Genomic DNA, 16,617 nt, shown 5'->3' on the forward strand with positions numbered 1-16,617 from the left:
AATCTGTATATCTTGTCTACATAAAGCCTTGGATTATTCCATTTAGATTTCTAGAATATTGGGTTCCCTCCCCAGTGTTTATATTTCATATTTGTAGAGATAGTGTAAGTAACCCAGCCTACTGCTATAATCACATTAAACAAGTATAGTACAAACAGACCTATTTTTTTTTTGTATGTATTGATGAGACAAGATAAAGCACATTGAGCAAGATGGGAGATGGGGTGAACAGAGAGGAGGGAGAAGCACATGATTTGGATGCGAGTGACTCAACAACACTCATGTGTGGCCTGAAGACGTCGGGCCGTTGACTAGTCTAAGGCTCCGACCTTTCCTGAGTCATCCCCCCGGAACGGTCAACAGATCCTCGTATTTCTCTTTCCGACTGACCTGCACAAATCATCGCTATTGATRATTTTGTAGCACGACGCGTTTGAAATGCGCATAGAAACTTAGCTACGCTCGAGGAATTATTCCTATACCGTTATCTAGCTGAGTTGTGTTTTGCGCTCATTACATTTTTATGACAAAGTAACTTTTAACTTCGTCTGTGGGTGAGCCGCTAGCAAATAGCGATCCCGGATACAAACGAATCTAGCCTCAGCTCAGGCAGTCACTACTGATCCTAGCGGCTGATAATGTTCTCTGGTTACATGGTAGGTAAGTGTGGTAAACCCACATGTCTATGGTTTAAATTAAATCAAACATTGTGGTTTGTCATCAACTGTTTTTGATTAGTTTGCGATTGTAGCTAATTTACTAAGTGTGTTATTGTTGCGACATAGCCAGCTTGTTTTTCCTGAGACAGCTGACGATTGTGGGTTTCGGTAGGGACTAGGGAGGGACAGTTTCCCAGTGTTTTCAGTAATGTTTTCATTGATAATCACGACGAAGAAGCCATAGAAAATATTGTAACTTTGTACGAATGTGCCAGGAATTATTTTCAAGAACTAACTTTCGCCACATGTCATCTTTTTTAATGTGTTTATTATGGGGGGGAAACTGTCCTCAGTTCTTGCCATTCTTTCGCCCTAAATCGGCGACGCGGACAGACATGAGGGATTCTTTTGCTGTCCCTAAAAATACTTTGGTCACTTAGTGAATATCAAWGAAAAATTATGTTTCTGATACACGCTTTCTACTATTTAACACTATAACCTTTCACCCGACATTTTGTTTTAAACCTCTTCCCAATCCATTACGCCTTCAACCATATATGCAGGCTGTTTCATATAGGTGTGGTTCATATAGGTCTATGTTTAATGTGTGTGGAGAGAGGGCAAAAGGTTGGAAACGTTACAGTTAGAGAGACAGCTATGCTAGTGAACAGGGAAGGGAGGTTGCATACAGGGACTGGGTTGGCATGCGTCACGGGGAATTGACAGACTACAGGTTGTCTCCTCACTCTGTCCCTGTATATTGTCATTGATAAATGTGCCATACAGATGTTCTTTTTCAGGGTATGGTCCAAACAAGGGAGCTGAGGAAAGCCTGAAACAAACCAAATACTGTGAAGGCGCCCAACATTTCTCTTCCCATAGCTCAGAGAGGAAGTGAAACCAAGGGATTGAGACCGAAGCAGTTCAATGGATGAAAACGTTGCATGGACTGTAGATTGAAAGAGGACGTACTTCACCCTCTCAGATTTTTGCTTTCGGTCTCTGCTTGTCCTGCCCTTCAGGCCCCTCTGCCTGTTATTTTGTTTCTTGTAAGAGGTGCGTGATAACTTGACGCAGAGATGACAGCAAGACTGTGGGATTTGRAAGAGTGGTAACTGAGAAGAGCAGTGACGTGAATCCTTACATCCATGGGCTACCCACTGGAATCTAAGTATTAGCTAATCAAGCAACAACAATCGATCTACCTTGGACACAGACCAACAACTATGAGCACTTTCAGACGKTCATAGAGGAAGTGACTGACTCTGCCAGACCGCAATTTGATGAGGATAGTCTCTTTGCCCTTGTGTAGAGTTTAAAGTGTCAGAAGTCCTTCGACATCTGTCACTGCAGCCCAACTAAGGGGGAAAAACACATTTCTGCACTGGACTGGTGGAAAGAAAACTTAGGTGAACCTGTGATGAGTTGGAATGTGGTGCTGCAATGAACTAGGAATCCCCTACTGGAGTTAGTGGGAGGAACTGGAACTGAGGTGGAACCAGAACTAACCGAGGCCTTAGCACGACAACGGAATGCTTGATTTAACTGGTAACAGAACTAGTTTGTAATATTGAATAAGAATTCTGGAGTGGACTGGAACTGATCTGGGAAATCAACAGGAAATGAAATTGCAATGGAAGTGTTTTGAGGATGTTTTCTGTACATCTTCCATTCTGAACTGGTAGCATAGGGGGGAGACTGTTTCATCCTGGGATTTGGGAAGACTGGAAACTGTTCCTGTGGAACTGCATTTATTGGGAGAGGATTACTGAAACCAACAGCACTGTCTGCAGAAATGGCGGGCCCGGGAAAGGACTACAACCATCTCTTCAAACTGCTCATCATTGGAGACTCCAGTCAGTGCATCTTAACTTCCATCTTCATACAATGTTCATGTGGTCCCTTAGTGCTTACTCTGTCTGTGTTAAAATAGTAGTGTAATTCAAGTGTAGCTGTGCTGTGACACTGATGTTTAGCAGGCAGGTCATATTTTGTGAGTTGTGATTTAAAGGATTAGGCTAATGTTACTGTTTTAATCTCCTTAGTAACACAGCAAATATCAGTCAATCTGCTTAATCATTGGGTGATTATGATGAACATGCCTCACTTACTCACCAAGCTTACASCTCTGATGATTGACGAAGTAGACTTATTTGTCGCTAACTCTTCAGACAATATGATAGATTTTAAAACATTTACCCATGATGTAGATATATAGCTTGCTGTATGTTGGCTACTTGTAATAGGACAATAAGTAGCCTGATACTGTGTACTCAGAAGTGAATGAAGAAAGGCCTAATCACCTAACCTCTCATACCTGTCTAACCTCTCTGTTCAAGATGTAGGGAAAAGCAGTCTACTACTACGATTTGCAGATAACTCCTTCTCTGGTGAGTTGCTGTTCTCTATCTGGTCAGTATATACCTTTAAACAATGTGAYTGTGTGAGTGGTTAGGAACTGTGTTTTCTATATTTTTTTCAAGATTGTGAATGTGTGCCTAGCATGTGGTGTGTGCGTGTGTGTTTCTAACCTCTCTGCTTTGGCCTGCAGGCAGCTACATCACTACAATTGGTGTGGACTTTAAGATCCGTACGGTGGACATAGACGGGGAGCGAGTCAAACTGCAGATCTGGGACACGGCGGGCCAGGAACGCTTCAGGACCATCACTTCAACGTAATCTATCATCTATATCAATGATCTATCTACACGTATAGAAGCTATACAGTCGTGGCCAAAKGTTTTGAGAATGACACATATTAATTTCCACAAAGTTTGCTGCTTCAGTGTCTTTAGATATTTTTGTCAGATGTTACTATGGAATACTGAAGTATAATTACAAGCATTTCATAAGTGTCAAAGGCTTTTATTGACAATTACATGAAGTTGATGCAAAGAGTCAATATTTGCAGTGTTGACCCTTCTTTTTCAAGACCTCTGCAATCTGCCCTGGCATGCTGTCAATTAACTTCTGGGCCACATCCTGACTGATGGCAGCCCATTCTTGCATAATCAATGCTGGGAGTTTGTCAGAGTTTGTGGGGTTTTGTTTGTCCACCCGCCTCTTGAGGATTGACAACAAGTTTTCAATGGGATTAAGGTCTGGGGAATTTCCTGGCCATGGACTTTACCCCAGTCCTCAGCAGTCCTAACCCTGTAATTTGGCAGAATATCAGTCTGTCCCTGATGTTTTTCCTGGAGAGAAGTGGCTTCTTTGCTGCTCTTCTTGACACCAGGCCATCCTCCAAAATTCTTCTCTACACTGTGCGTGTAGATGTACTCACACCTGCCTGCTGCCATTCCTGAGCAAGCTCTGTACTGGTGGTGCCCCGATCCCGCAGCTGAATTAACTTTAGGAGACGGTCCTGGCGKTTGCTGGACTTTCTTGGGCCCCCTGAAGCCTTCTTCACAACAATTGAACCGCTCTCCTTGAAGTTCTTGATGATCCGATAAATGTTTGATTTAGGTGCAAACTTACTGGCAGCAATATCCTTGCCTGTGAAGTCTTTTATGTGCAAACCAATGATGACAGCACCTGTTTCCTTGCAGGTAACCATGGTTGACAGAGGAATAACAATGATTCCAAGCATCACCCTCCTTTTGAAGCTTCCAGTCTGTTATTCGAACTCAATCAGCATGACAGAGTGATTTTCAGCTTTGTCCTCGTCAACACTCACACCTGTGTCAACGAAAGAATCACTGACATGTCAGCTGGTCCTTTTGTGGCAGGGCTGAAATGCAGTGGAAAAGTTTTTMGGGGGATTCAGTTAATTTGTATGGCAAAGAGGGACTTTGCAATTAATTGCAATTCATCTGATCACTCTTCATAACATTCTGGAGTATATGCAAATTGTATGATGGCAAACTGASGCAGCAGACTTTGTGAAAATTAATATTTGTGTCATTCTCAAATTTTGGCCACGACTYTAAGTCAATATATCAATACAAACACTGTTTATCACCACAGTTGGTTACTGTAAGATTTAGGCTCAATTTCAGATTTTTTCAGTTTTATAGTCAAATCAATGAGACTTTATTTGTCACATGCGCCGAATACAACAAGTGAAGACCTTACCGTGAAATGCTTACTTACAAGCCCTTATATTTCTCTGGGATAGGGGGGTAGCGTCCCACTTGGCCAAAATCCAGAAAAAATGTAATTTTTGTAAATTCAAATATATTACTATAAAAATCAATCTTTCATGAAATCACACATYAAAGACACCAAATTAAAGCTACACATGTTGTGAATCCAGCCAACATGTCTGATTTCAAAAAGGATTTACGGGGAAAGCACACCAAACAATTATGTTAGCTCAGTACATAGCCACAGAAAAACACAGCCATTTTCCCAGCAAAAGATAGTAGTATCAAAAAGCAGAAATAGAGATAAAATTAATCACTAACCTTTGATGATCTTCATCAGATGACACTCATAGGACATCATGTTACACAATACATTTATGTTTTGTTCGATAATGTGCATATTTATATCCACAAATCTCGGTTTACATTGGCGCCATGTTCAGAAATGCCTCTAAAATATCCAGAGTAATTGCAGAGAGCCACGTCAAATAACAGAAATACTCATCAAAAACTTTGATGAAAGATACATGTTTTACACAGAATTAAAGATACACTTGTTCTTAATGCAACCACTGTGTCAGATTTAAAAAATAAAAATAAAAAATAAAACTTTACGTAAAAAGCACACCATGCAATAATCTGAGACAGCGCTCAGATTTAACAACCTTTCTCCGCCATGTTGGAGTCAACAGAAATACGAAATTACATCATAAATATTCCCTTTGATTATGTTCTTCAGAATGCACTGCCAGGAATCCTAGTTCCACAATAAATRGTTGTTTTGTTCGATAATGTCCATTACTTATGTCCAATTAGCTACTTTTGCTACTTAGCTACTTTTGCGTGTCCAAATGCTCYCGCAGATGCAGGCAAAATTCYGACGAAAACTTKAAAAAGTTATATTACAAGTCGAATAAACTGGTCAAACTTAGTAGAGAATCAATCTTGAGGATGTTGTTATCATATATATCCAATAACGTTCCAATCGGAGCATTTCTTCATGTCTGTATAAGTAATGGAACGCAAGGCGATATCATGAGGAAAGCGCGTGAGCAAGAACTGGCAATCTGCCAGACCAGTGACTGAAACACCTCCCATCCGGCCCCACTTCACACTAGAGGCMTCATTCAGCGTTCTACAGACTGCTGACATCTAGTGGAAGGCGTAGGAAGTGCAAACAGATCCATATATTACAGTGAATTGAATAGGCGATTACTTTAACATCGACCCTTCTCAGAATTCTCACTTCCTGTTTGGATTTTTTCTCAGGTTTTTGCCTGCCATATGAGTTCTGTTATACTCACAGACATCATTCAAACAGTTTTAGAAACTTCAGAGTGTTTTCTATCCAATAGTAATAATAATATGCATATATTAGCATCTGGGACAGAGTAGGAGGCAGTTCACTATGGGCACGCAATTCATCCAAAAGTGAAAATGCTGCCCCCTATATCAAAGAAGTTAACCAACAGTGCAGTTCAAGAAGAGTTAGTTAATTTGGTAAATATTTTCTTAAAGCAAAAAGTAATAATAACGAGGCTATATACAGGGGGTACCGGTACAGAGTCAATGTGGGAGGGTACAGGTTGGTTGAGGTAATTTGTACATGTAGGTAGGGGTGAAGTGACTATGAATAGACAATAAACAGTGAGTAGCAGCAGTGTACAAAACAAATAGGGGGTTCAATGTAAATAGTCTGGTGGCCATTTGATTAATTATTCAGCATTCTTATGGTTTGGGGGTAGAAGCTGTTAAGGAGCTTTTTGGTCCTATATTTGGCTCTCTGGTACCGCTTGCCGTGCAGTAGCAGAGAGAACAGTCCATGACTTGAGTGACTGGAGTCTCTGACAATTTTATGGGCTTTCCTCCACTGGGCCGTACGCACTACACTCTGTAGCGCCTTACTGTCAGATGCCGAGCAGTTGCCATACCAGATGGTTATGCAACCAGTCAGGATGCTCTCGAGGGTGCAGTTGTATAACTTTTTGAGGATCTGGGGACCCATGCCAAATCTTTTCAGTCTCTTGAGGGGGAAAATGTTTTGTTGTGCCCTCTTCATGACTGTCTTGGTGTGTTTGGACCATGATAGTTCTTTGGTGATGTGGACACCAAGGAACTTGAAACTCTCGACCTGCTCTACTACAGCCCAGTTGATGAGAATAGGGGCCTGTTCGGCCCGCCTTTTCCTGTAGTCCACGATGAGCTCCTTTGTCTTGCTCACATTGAGGGAGAGGAGGTTGTCTTGGCACCCCACTGCCAGTTCTCTGACCTCCCTATAGGCTGTCTCATTGTTGTCGGTGATCAGGCCTACCACTGTTGTCGTCAGAACTTGATGTTGAGTTTGGCCACACAGTCATGGGTGAACAGGGAGTACAGGAGGGGTCTAAGTACACACCCCTGAGGGGCCCCAGAGTTGAGGATCAGCGTGACGAACGTGTTGTTGCCTACCCTTACCGCCTGGGGGCGGCCTGTCAGGAAGTCCAGGATCCAGTTGCAGAGGGAGGTGTTTAGTCCCAGGGTCTTTAGCTTAGTCATTAACTCAGTTAAGTGCTATTAATACTAGAGGTCGACGATTAATCGGCATGGCCGATTAATTAGGGCCGATTTTTCAAGTTTTCATAACAATCTGTAATCGGCATTTTTGTTACGCCGATTATGGCCGATTACATTGCATTCCACGAGGAAACTGTGTGGCAGGATGACCACCTGTTACGCGAGWTTAGCAAGGAACCAAGGTAAGTTGCTAGCTAGCATTAAACCTATCTTATTAAAAAAWATCAATCTTAACATAATCACTACACATGGTTGATATTACTAGGTTAACTAGCTTGTCCTGCGTTGCATTTAGTCAATGCAGTGCCTGTTAATTTATCATCGAATCACAGCCTGCTTCACCAAACGGGTTATGTTTTAACAAAAGTGCATTCACGAAAAAAGCACAATCGTTGCACGAATGTACCTAACCATAAACATCGATGCCTTTCTTAAAATCGATACACAGAAGTATTATTTTTTTTAAACCTGCATATTTAGTTAAAATAAATTCATGTTGGCAGGCAATATTAACTAGGGAAATTGTGTCACTTCTCTTGCGTTCATTGCACGCAGAGTCAGGGTATATGCAACAGTTTGGGCCACCTGGCTCGTTGCGAACTAATTTGCCAGAATTTTACATAATTATGACATAACATTGAAGGTTGTTTAATGTGACAGCAATATTTAGACTTTGGGTTGCCACCCATTAGATAAAATACGGAACGGTTCCTTATTTCACTGAAAGAATAAACGTTTTGTTTTCGAAATGATCGTTTCCGGATTMGACCATATTAATGACCTAAGGCTCGTATTTCTGTGTGTTATTATATTATAATTAAGTTTATGATTTGAGAGAGCAGTCTGACTGAGCAGTGGTAGGCAGCAGCAGGCTTGTAAGCATTCATTCAAACAGCACTTTACTGTGTTTGCCAGCAGCTCTTCGCAATGCTTCAAGCATTGCGCTGTTTATGACTTCAAGCCTATCGTATTTCTGTGTTTATTATAATTAAGTCTATGATTTGATATTTGATTGAGCGGTGGTAGGCAGCAGCAGGCTCGTAAGCATTCATTCAAACTGTGCTGTGTTTGACAGCAGCTCTTAGCAATGCTTGAAACACAGCGCTGTTTACGACTGCAAGCCTATCAACTCCTGAGATTYGGCTGGCAATACTAAAGTGCCTATTAGAATATCCAATAGTCTTAGGTATATGAAATACAAATGGTATAGAGAGAAATAGTCGACGCGTCATAATTCCTATAATAACTACAACCTAAAACTCCTTAACTGGGAATATTGAACCACCAGCTTTCATATGTTCTGAGCAAGGAACTTAAACTTTAGATTTTTTACATGGCACATATTGCAATTTTACTTTCTTCTCCAACACTGTGTTTTTGCATTATTTAAACCAAATTGAGCATGTTTCATTATTTATTTGAGACTAAATAGATTTTATTTATGTTTTAAGTTAAAATACAAGTGTTCATTGTTCATTCAGTATTGTTGTATATGTCATTATTACATATATAAAAATCGTCCGACTAATCGGTATCAGCTTTTTTGGGGTCCTCCAATAATCGGTATTGGCGTTGAAAAATCATAATCGGTCGACCTCTAATTGATACCAGCCTGGGCAGAGTGCCAACCAACAATAACTATCTCCCGAAAAACAATGTAGCGATTTCCTGTTTTATACAGTACTCTTTACAGTCCTTTGCTATTTTCCCCTTTTACCTACCAGGTATTACAGAAATACCCACGGTGTGATTATTGTTTATGACGTCACCAACCCAGAGTCGTTTGTGAATGTGAAGAGGTGGCTTAATGAGATCACTCAGAACTGTGACAACGTCTGTAAGATCCTAGGTGAGTTTGGTGTGCTGAGATGATGGATGGATGAAGAGTAAAGTAGATGGCAAAATAGAGTAGATTGGACAAATGGATAGAAAATTATTAAGGAGGAAAATCACTGAGGAATGACTTTTGACTTCCAGTCCAGTGTGTTAATGTTATGGCTGATTGTGAACTGATAGACACACACTATATATCCAAAAAGTATGTGGACACCCTTTCAAATTAGTGGATTRGGCTATTTCAGCCACACCCGTTGCTGACAGGTGTATAACATTGAGCACACAGCCATGCAATCTCCATAGACAAACCTTGGCAGTAGAATGGCCTTACTGATGTGCTCAGTGACTTTCAATGTGGCACCATCATAGGATGCCACCTTTCCAACAAGTCAGTTCGTCAAATTTCTGCCCTGCTAGAGCTGCCCCGGTCAACTGTAAGTGCTGTTATTGTGAAGTAGAAACGTCTAGGAGCAACAACGGCTCAGCCGCGAAGTGGTAGGCCACACAAGCTCACAGAATGCGACCACCAAGTTCTGGACCCCGTAAAAATCATCTGTCCTCGGTTGCAACACTCACTACCYAGTTCCAAATTGCCTCTGGAAGCAACGTCAGCAGAATAACTGTTCGTCGGGAGCTTCATGAAATGTGTTTCCATGGCCGTGCAGCCACACACAAGCCTAAGATCACGATGTGCAATGCCAAGTGGTGTAAAGCTCGCCACCATTGGACTGTGGAGCAGTTGAAACTCGTTCTCTGGAGTGCTGAATTACGCTTCARCATCTGGTAGTCCGACAGACGAATCTGGGTTTGGGGGATACCAGGATTACGCTACCTCCCCCAATGCATAGTGCAAACTGTAAAGTTTGGTGGAGGAGGAATAATGGTCTGGGGCTGTTTTTCATGGTTTGGGCTAGGCCCCTTAGTTCCAGTGAAATTAGATTTTAATGCTACAGCATACAATGACATTCTAGACGATTCTGTGCTTCCAACTTTGTGGCAACAGTTTGGGGAAGGCCCTTTCCTGTTTCATCATGACAATTCTCCCGTGCACAAAGCTAGGTACATACAGAAATGGTTTGTCGAGATTGGTGTGGAAGAACTTGACTGGCCTGCACAGAGCCCTGACCTCAACCCCATAGAAAACCTTTGGGATGAATTGGAACACCAACTGCGAGCCAGGCCTAATCGCCCAACATCAGTGCCCGACCTCACTAATGCTATTGTGGCTGAATGGAAGCAAGTCCCCGCAGCAATATTCCAACATCTAGTGGAAAGACTTCCCAGAAGAGTGGAGGCTGTTATAGCAGATTTGGCATGATTTTGTAATGAGATATTTGACATGCAGGTGTCCACATACTTTTGGTCATGTAGTGTACTGTGCTGTCCAAAACAACATCTTTCATTCATCCCCACCTCTCTCTCTCGCCCTCCCTCAGTGGGGAACAAGAATGACGACCCCTCAAAGAAGCAGGTGGACTCCCATGATGCAATGCGTTTCGGGGAGTCGGTGGGCGTCCGGGTATTTGAGACGAGTGCCAAAGAAAATATCAACGTGGAAGAGGTGAGCCTAGCAGCCATGTTCTAAACCCAGGGTGTACCTCATTCACTTCGTCCTAGTAATAATAGTAAAATAAAAATAGTCCGCTCCGTCAAAAATAAAACTAAGCCTCAAATATCCCGAACTGTCTTTGGAAAGCTGAGCTTGAGACTTGATATGTCTCTCACAGGGAATTATGAGTTGGGCTGTGTGTTATAAGAAGTGTGACTATGGTCATCTCTCATACTCTAAAACGGTTATCTTATTTCACCTTAGTCATGGTGGCCACTCCTTTTCCAAACAATAGCACTTCCGTGTGTACTGGTACAGTTGAAGTCGGAAGTGTGCATACACCTTAGCCAAATACATTTAAACTCAGTTTTTCACAATTCCTGACATTTAATCCTCGAAAAAATTCCCTGTCTTAGTTCAGTTAGGATCACCACTTTACTTTAAGAATGTGAAATGTCAGATAATAGTAGAGAGAATTATTTATTTCAGCTTTTATTTATTTCATCACATTCCCAGTGGGTCAGAAGTTTACATACACTCAATTAGTATTTGGTAGCATTGCCTTTTAAATTGTTTAACTCGGTTGAAACGTTTTCGGGTAGCCTTCCACAACCTTCCCACAATAAGTTGGGTGAATTTTGGCCCATTCCTCCTGACAGAGCTGGTGTAACTGAGTCAGGTTTGTAGGCCTCCTTGCTCGCACACGCTTTTTAAGTTCTGCCCACAGATTTTCTATAGGATTGAGGTCAGGGCTTTGTGATGGCCACTCCAATAACTTGCCTTTGTTGTCCTTAAGCACTTTGCCACAACTTTGAAGTATGCTTGGGGTCATTGTCAATTTGGAAGACCCATTTGTGACCAAGCTTAATTTCCTGACTGATGTCTTGAGATGTTGCTTCAATATATCCACATCATTTCTCTTCCTCGTGATGCCATCTATTTTGTGAAGTGCACTAGTCCCTCCTGCAGCAAAGCACCCCCACAACATGATGCTGCCACCCCTGTGCTTCACGGTTGGGATGGTGTTCTTCGGCTTGCAAGCTTCCCCCCTTTTCCCCAAACATAACGATGGTCATTATGGCCAAACATTTTATTTTTGTTTCATCAGACCAGAGGACATTTCTCCAAAAAGTACAATCTTTGTCCCCATGTGCAGTTGCAAACCGTAGTCTGGCTTTTTTATGGTGGTTTTGGAGCAGTGTCTTCTTCCTTGCTGAGCGGCCTTTCAGGCTATGTCATATAGGACTCGTTTTACTGTGGATATAGATACTTTTGTACCTGTTTCCTCCAGCATCTTCACAAGGTCCTTTGCTGTTGTTCTGGGATTGATTTGCACTTTTCGCACCAAAGTACGTTCATCTCTAGGAGACAGAAGCGTCTCCTTCCTGAGCGGTATGACGGCTGCGTGGTCCCATGGTGTTTATACTTGCGTACTATTGTTTGTACAGATGAACGTGGTACCTTCAGGCGTTTGGAAATTGCTCCCAAGGATGAACCAGACTTGTGGAGGTCCACAATTTTTTAGCTGAGGTCTTGGATGATTTCTTTTGATTTTCCCATGATGTCAAGCAAAGAGGCACTGAGTTTGAAGGTAGGCCTTAAAAACTCCACCTCCAATTGACTCAAATTATGTCAATTAGCCTATTAGATGCTTCTAAAGCCATGACATTATTTTCTGGAATTTCCCACGCTGTTTAAAGGCAGTCAATTTAGTGTATGTAAACTTCTGACCCACTGGAATTGTGATACAGTGAAATAATCTGTCTCTAAACAATTTTTGGAAAAATTACTTGTCATTCACAAAGTAGATGTCCTAACCAACTTGCCAAAACTATAGTTTGTTAACAGGACATTTGTGGAGTGGTTCAAAAACAAGTTTTAAATGAACTAAAAACCTAAGTGTATGTAAACTTCCGACTTCAACTGTATGTATCAGGGTGTGTATGTATTTTACAGTCATTACCCTGTCTCGCTCCTTTGCCTTCTACCTCTCCCGCTCCTCCCCTCTATTTCTCCCCCTCTCCCCCTCTATTTCTCCCCCTCTCCTTCCCTCAGATGTTTATGGCTTTCACTCACATGGTCCTTCGGACAAAGAAGCAGAGTCAGAGTCGTGCAGAGAGAGAGCGGGAACGAGAGAAGGAAACGGTTGACATCAACTCTCACAGACACAGAGAGAGGAGGAAGAGGGGGAAGAAGTGTTGCTGAGGGATAACGAGAGGAGATTRTCTAAGAACAGGACAGACCAATGGAGAGTCGAGCATCCAAAGTGTCTGCGCTCATGTGAAAGAGCCAGGACATTACATYTTGACATTGCACTGAGACAAGATTACAAGAGGTTAAGGACAGAGAACCACTGTTACGTGCCAAATTTTTACCCTAGCAGTTATTTTTTATGAATGTATATTAATGTCATTTTATCATTAAAAAGGAAACTGGATCCCCAACGTGTCAAACTGTTATTAAAACCCTTAATTTAGGAAATACACTAATGACTTCAAAAGTGATTAGAGTGTGATGCATATGTCTTATTTGTAATGAAAAAGACTGTCATGTGACAAATATAACGTCTAAATAAAGTGAGCAATAAATTCAATCTGTGTGTGCCTTTTTATATGCAATATAGCATTGCTAAAACCTATTCAGTATTTCAATGCTGAACCCCATTACCCTCTTGTTTACCTTTTTTTTTGTGGTAAATTAACACAAGATTCCAAAGTGTGTATGATACACATTGTCTAGTATATCCATCCCTTAAAGTCCGTTTGTGCCAGTGCTTCAATGTTGACAATTAGGGCACTTACCTACTTACGGGAAAAAATGTAAAAGGCATAAAACCATGTGAAAACAAACTTGGGTTATGTCCAATATCACAACACTTTGAATTTGTTTTTAAAGGGCCCATATATTGAATATTCCATGGGAGAGGCTTAGCTCATGGGAGAGGCTTAGTCAAAATAGGACCAGAATTAACCAGATATATATTTTTTGAATGAAGATGAATTACATACATCTTTATATGGATCTAATATCATAGGCTAATTAATTTGGGGAAGAGGATGTGGAAAACACATTAACTAGATCGTTAACTGTAACTACACTGAACAAAAATATAAACGCAACATGCAACAATTTCAAAGACTTTACTGAGTTACAGTTCATATAAGGAAATAAGTCAATTGAAATAATTGCATTAGGCCCTAATCTATGGATATCACATGACTGGGTGTAACGGCAGCCTTCCTCCTCTTCACGAGAAGAGAAGGTGTAGCAGGGATCGGACCAACACGCAGCGTAGCCAGTGCTCAACATGTTTAATAAAACGAAACTGTGAACACTTACAACAATACAAAATAACAAATGTGGCAAACCGATACAGCCCTATCTGGTGCAGAGAAAACACAAAGACAGGAAACAACCACCCACAAACCCCAACACAAAACAAGCCACCTAAATATGATTCCCAATCAGAGACAACACAAAACACCTGCCTCTGATTGAGAACCATATTAGGCCAAACATAGAAACAGACAAACTAGAAACACAACATAGAATGCCCACCCAGCTCACGTCCTGACCAACACTAAAACAAGCACAACACACAAGAACTATGGTCAGAACGTGACACTGGGAATACAGATATGCATCTGTTGGTCACAGATACCMTTWAAAAAATGTAGAGGCATGGAACAGAATACCAGTCAGTATCTGGTGRGGCCACCATTTACCTCATGCAGCACAACACATCCCCTTCACATAGAGTTTATCAGGCTCTTGATTGTGACCTGTGAAATGTTGTCCCACTCCTCTTCAATGGCTGTGCGAAGTTGCTGAATATTGGCGGGAACTGGAACACGCTGTCGTACACGTTGATCCAGAGCATCCCAAACGTGCTCAATGGGGCTGTTCATTTTCATGCTGAAACATGAGGTGATGGCATCATGGTATCTCTGTGCATTCAAATTGCCATCGATAAAATGCATTTGTGTTTGTTGTCCGTAGCTTATGCCTGCCCATACCATAACCCCACTGCCACAATGGGGCAGCAAACGGCTTGCCCACACAACGTCATGAATCTGCCCGGTACAGTTGAAACTGGAGTTAATCAGTGTAGAGCACACTTCTCCAGCGTGCTAGTGGCCATCGAAGGTGAGCATTTGCCCACAAGTAGTCGGTTACGACGCAGAACTCCAGTCAGGTCAAGACCCTGGTGAGGACAGATGAGCTTCCCTTGAACGGTTTCCTAAAAGTTTGTATAGAAATTCTTCGGTTGTGCAAACCCAGTTTCATCAGCTGTCTGGGTGGCTGGTCTCAAACGATCCCGCACGTGAAGAAGACGGATGTGGAGGTCCTAGGCTGGTGGAGTTACACATGGCCTGTAGTTGTGAGGCCAGTTGGACGTACTGCCAAATTCTGTAAAACGACATTGGAGGCGGGTTATGGCAACAGCTCTGGTGAACATTCCTGCAGTCACCATGCAAGTTGCAGGCTCCCTCAAAACTTGAGACATCTGTGGTGTTCTGTGACAAAACTGCACATTTTAAAGTGGCCTTTTATTGTCCCCAGCACAAGGTGCACCTGTATCTTGGCAAAGGAGCAATGCTCACTAACAAGGATGTAAACAAATTTGTGCACAAAATTCTAGAGGAATAAGCTTTTTGTGCGTATGGAACATTTTATTTCAGCTCATGACACATGGGGACAATACTTTACATTGTTCGTTAATATTTTTTTGCAGTGTATAATACCACCTGCTAGTAGCCATGTCCTGGGCATCAGTAAATGTAATGTCCTAAAAAAAACTTTGCAGTTGTAGGCTACTACTCATGAGACCTACAGTACTGTAGGCTTATGCACTCACAATGCAGGCTATAGCTGCCGGATGAAGTTGGTTTTCTTTTTATATTTTTCTTGAATTTTTTATTTATTTGTGTTATACATGTTTTATTAAACATTAACATGCAAAACACAAAAAATAGAACAGCTAGAGGGATTACACAAATTAAAAAATACAAATGCACATTATATCATATGACTAGTTTCTGAATCAACAYAATGTCCAGATTTCTCAATTTCTTCTCCTGAGGAGTCAGGTGGCTGTTTCTCTCCAGTGTATGAGTGGTCAGTTAGCAACTGCCTTCTTCCTTTGCTGTTTCACACATTTTTTTCTTCCATTTTGCCAAGTTTCAGATCAAGTTAGCAGTCTACTGAGCGTTGTTCTCTGTTGTGTTTACTATAAATCAAGTTTTGTTACATTTGAGAGGGATAAAAGTTAAGGTTATTCGGAGCAAGATAAAATCACATCTGCACTCGCCGCCATCTTCTTGGAACCCCTACACGATGAAGTTGGTGTCACGTCGTTCATAATAATGAAGGTCGGACCAAGGTGCAGCGTATGTTGAGTTCCACATATTTTAATGYAAGTGAAACTTAAGTAAATACAAAAACAAATAAAGAATAAACGAACCGTGACGACAATTCAGTGCGAACATGCAACTAAACATAAACAATATCCCATAACCCACAGGTGGAAAAAATGCAACTTAAGTATGATCCCCAATTAGAGACAACGATTACCAGCTGCCTCTAATTGGGAATCATACACAAACACCAACATAGAAAAATAAACCTAGAACCCCACATATAAATAATAAACTAGACTAAACACCCCTAGTCACGCCCTGACCTACTCTACCATAGAAAATACAGGCTTTCTATGGTCAGGACGTGACAATTGGTGAAGAGCAACTTTAGAAACATACTGCAGCAGAGAGGAAGAGGAAGAGAGAGGCTGAACTCAGCGGAAAATCTGTCTCCCTTTTCATTGTTTCGCCCACCAAGCAATGAGTTTTTGTATGGAGGTCAATGAGAGAGTGTTGAATTTGGTCAACAGAAAAAAAGTATGGCATATTTACTACATGAGGTTTATTTGATCTAA

General features: G+C 41.5%; 1 protein-coding gene across 6 annotated transcripts; it reads left to right on the top strand.

Annotated features, from left to right (window-relative positions):
- Positions 1 to 225: 225 nt before the first annotated feature.
- Positions 226 to 13,275, top strand: LOC111971465 (ras-related protein Rab-35). 6 transcript variants are annotated; one of them, XM_070446272.1, is made up of 8 exons: positions 226 to 656; positions 1,460 to 2,207; positions 2,345 to 2,515; positions 2,999 to 3,049; positions 3,211 to 3,334; positions 9,022 to 9,146; positions 10,570 to 10,694; positions 12,738 to 13,275. In XM_070446272.1, exons 3-8 carry the CDS (start codon positions 2,455 to 2,457, stop codon positions 12,885 to 12,887), a joined length of 636 nt encoding a protein of 211 aa, XP_070302373.1. In that variant the 5' UTR covers positions 226 to 656; positions 1,460 to 2,207; positions 2,345 to 2,454; the 3' UTR covers positions 12,888 to 13,275. The 6 variants fall into 6 exon arrangements, with proteins under 6 accessions (XP_070302373.1, XP_023854020.1, XP_023854018.1 ...); XM_023998252.2 differs by having other exon boundaries at positions 226 to 660; positions 1,460 to 2,515; XM_023998250.2 differs by having other exon boundaries at positions 1,460 to 2,515.
- Positions 13,276 to 16,617: the final 3,342 nt, after the last annotated feature.

This window comes from Salvelinus sp. IW2-2015, linkage group LG13, assembly GCF_002910315.2.
Source record: "Salvelinus sp. IW2-2015 linkage group LG13, ASM291031v2, whole genome shotgun sequence".
Lineage (NCBI taxonomy): Eukaryota > Metazoa > Chordata > Actinopteri > Salmoniformes > Salmonidae > Salvelinus > Salvelinus sp. IW2-2015.

What these genes read in the sequence shown, in the direction of transcription:
- LOC111971465 (XM_023998252.2), top strand. Translation starts at nt 2,455, where the DNA reads ATGGCGGGCCCGGGAAAGGACTACAACCATCTCTTCAAACTGCTCATC. An exon ending in TTCAGGACCATCACTTCAAC is followed by an intron (nt 3,335 to 9,021) that starts GTAATCTATCAT and finishes TTTACCTACCAG; the next exon opens with GTATTACAGAAATACCCACG. An exon ending in CAACGTCTGTAAGATCCTAG is followed by an intron (nt 9,147 to 10,569) that starts GTGAGTTTGGTG and finishes GCCCTCCCTCAG; the next exon opens with TGGGGAACAAGAATGACGAC.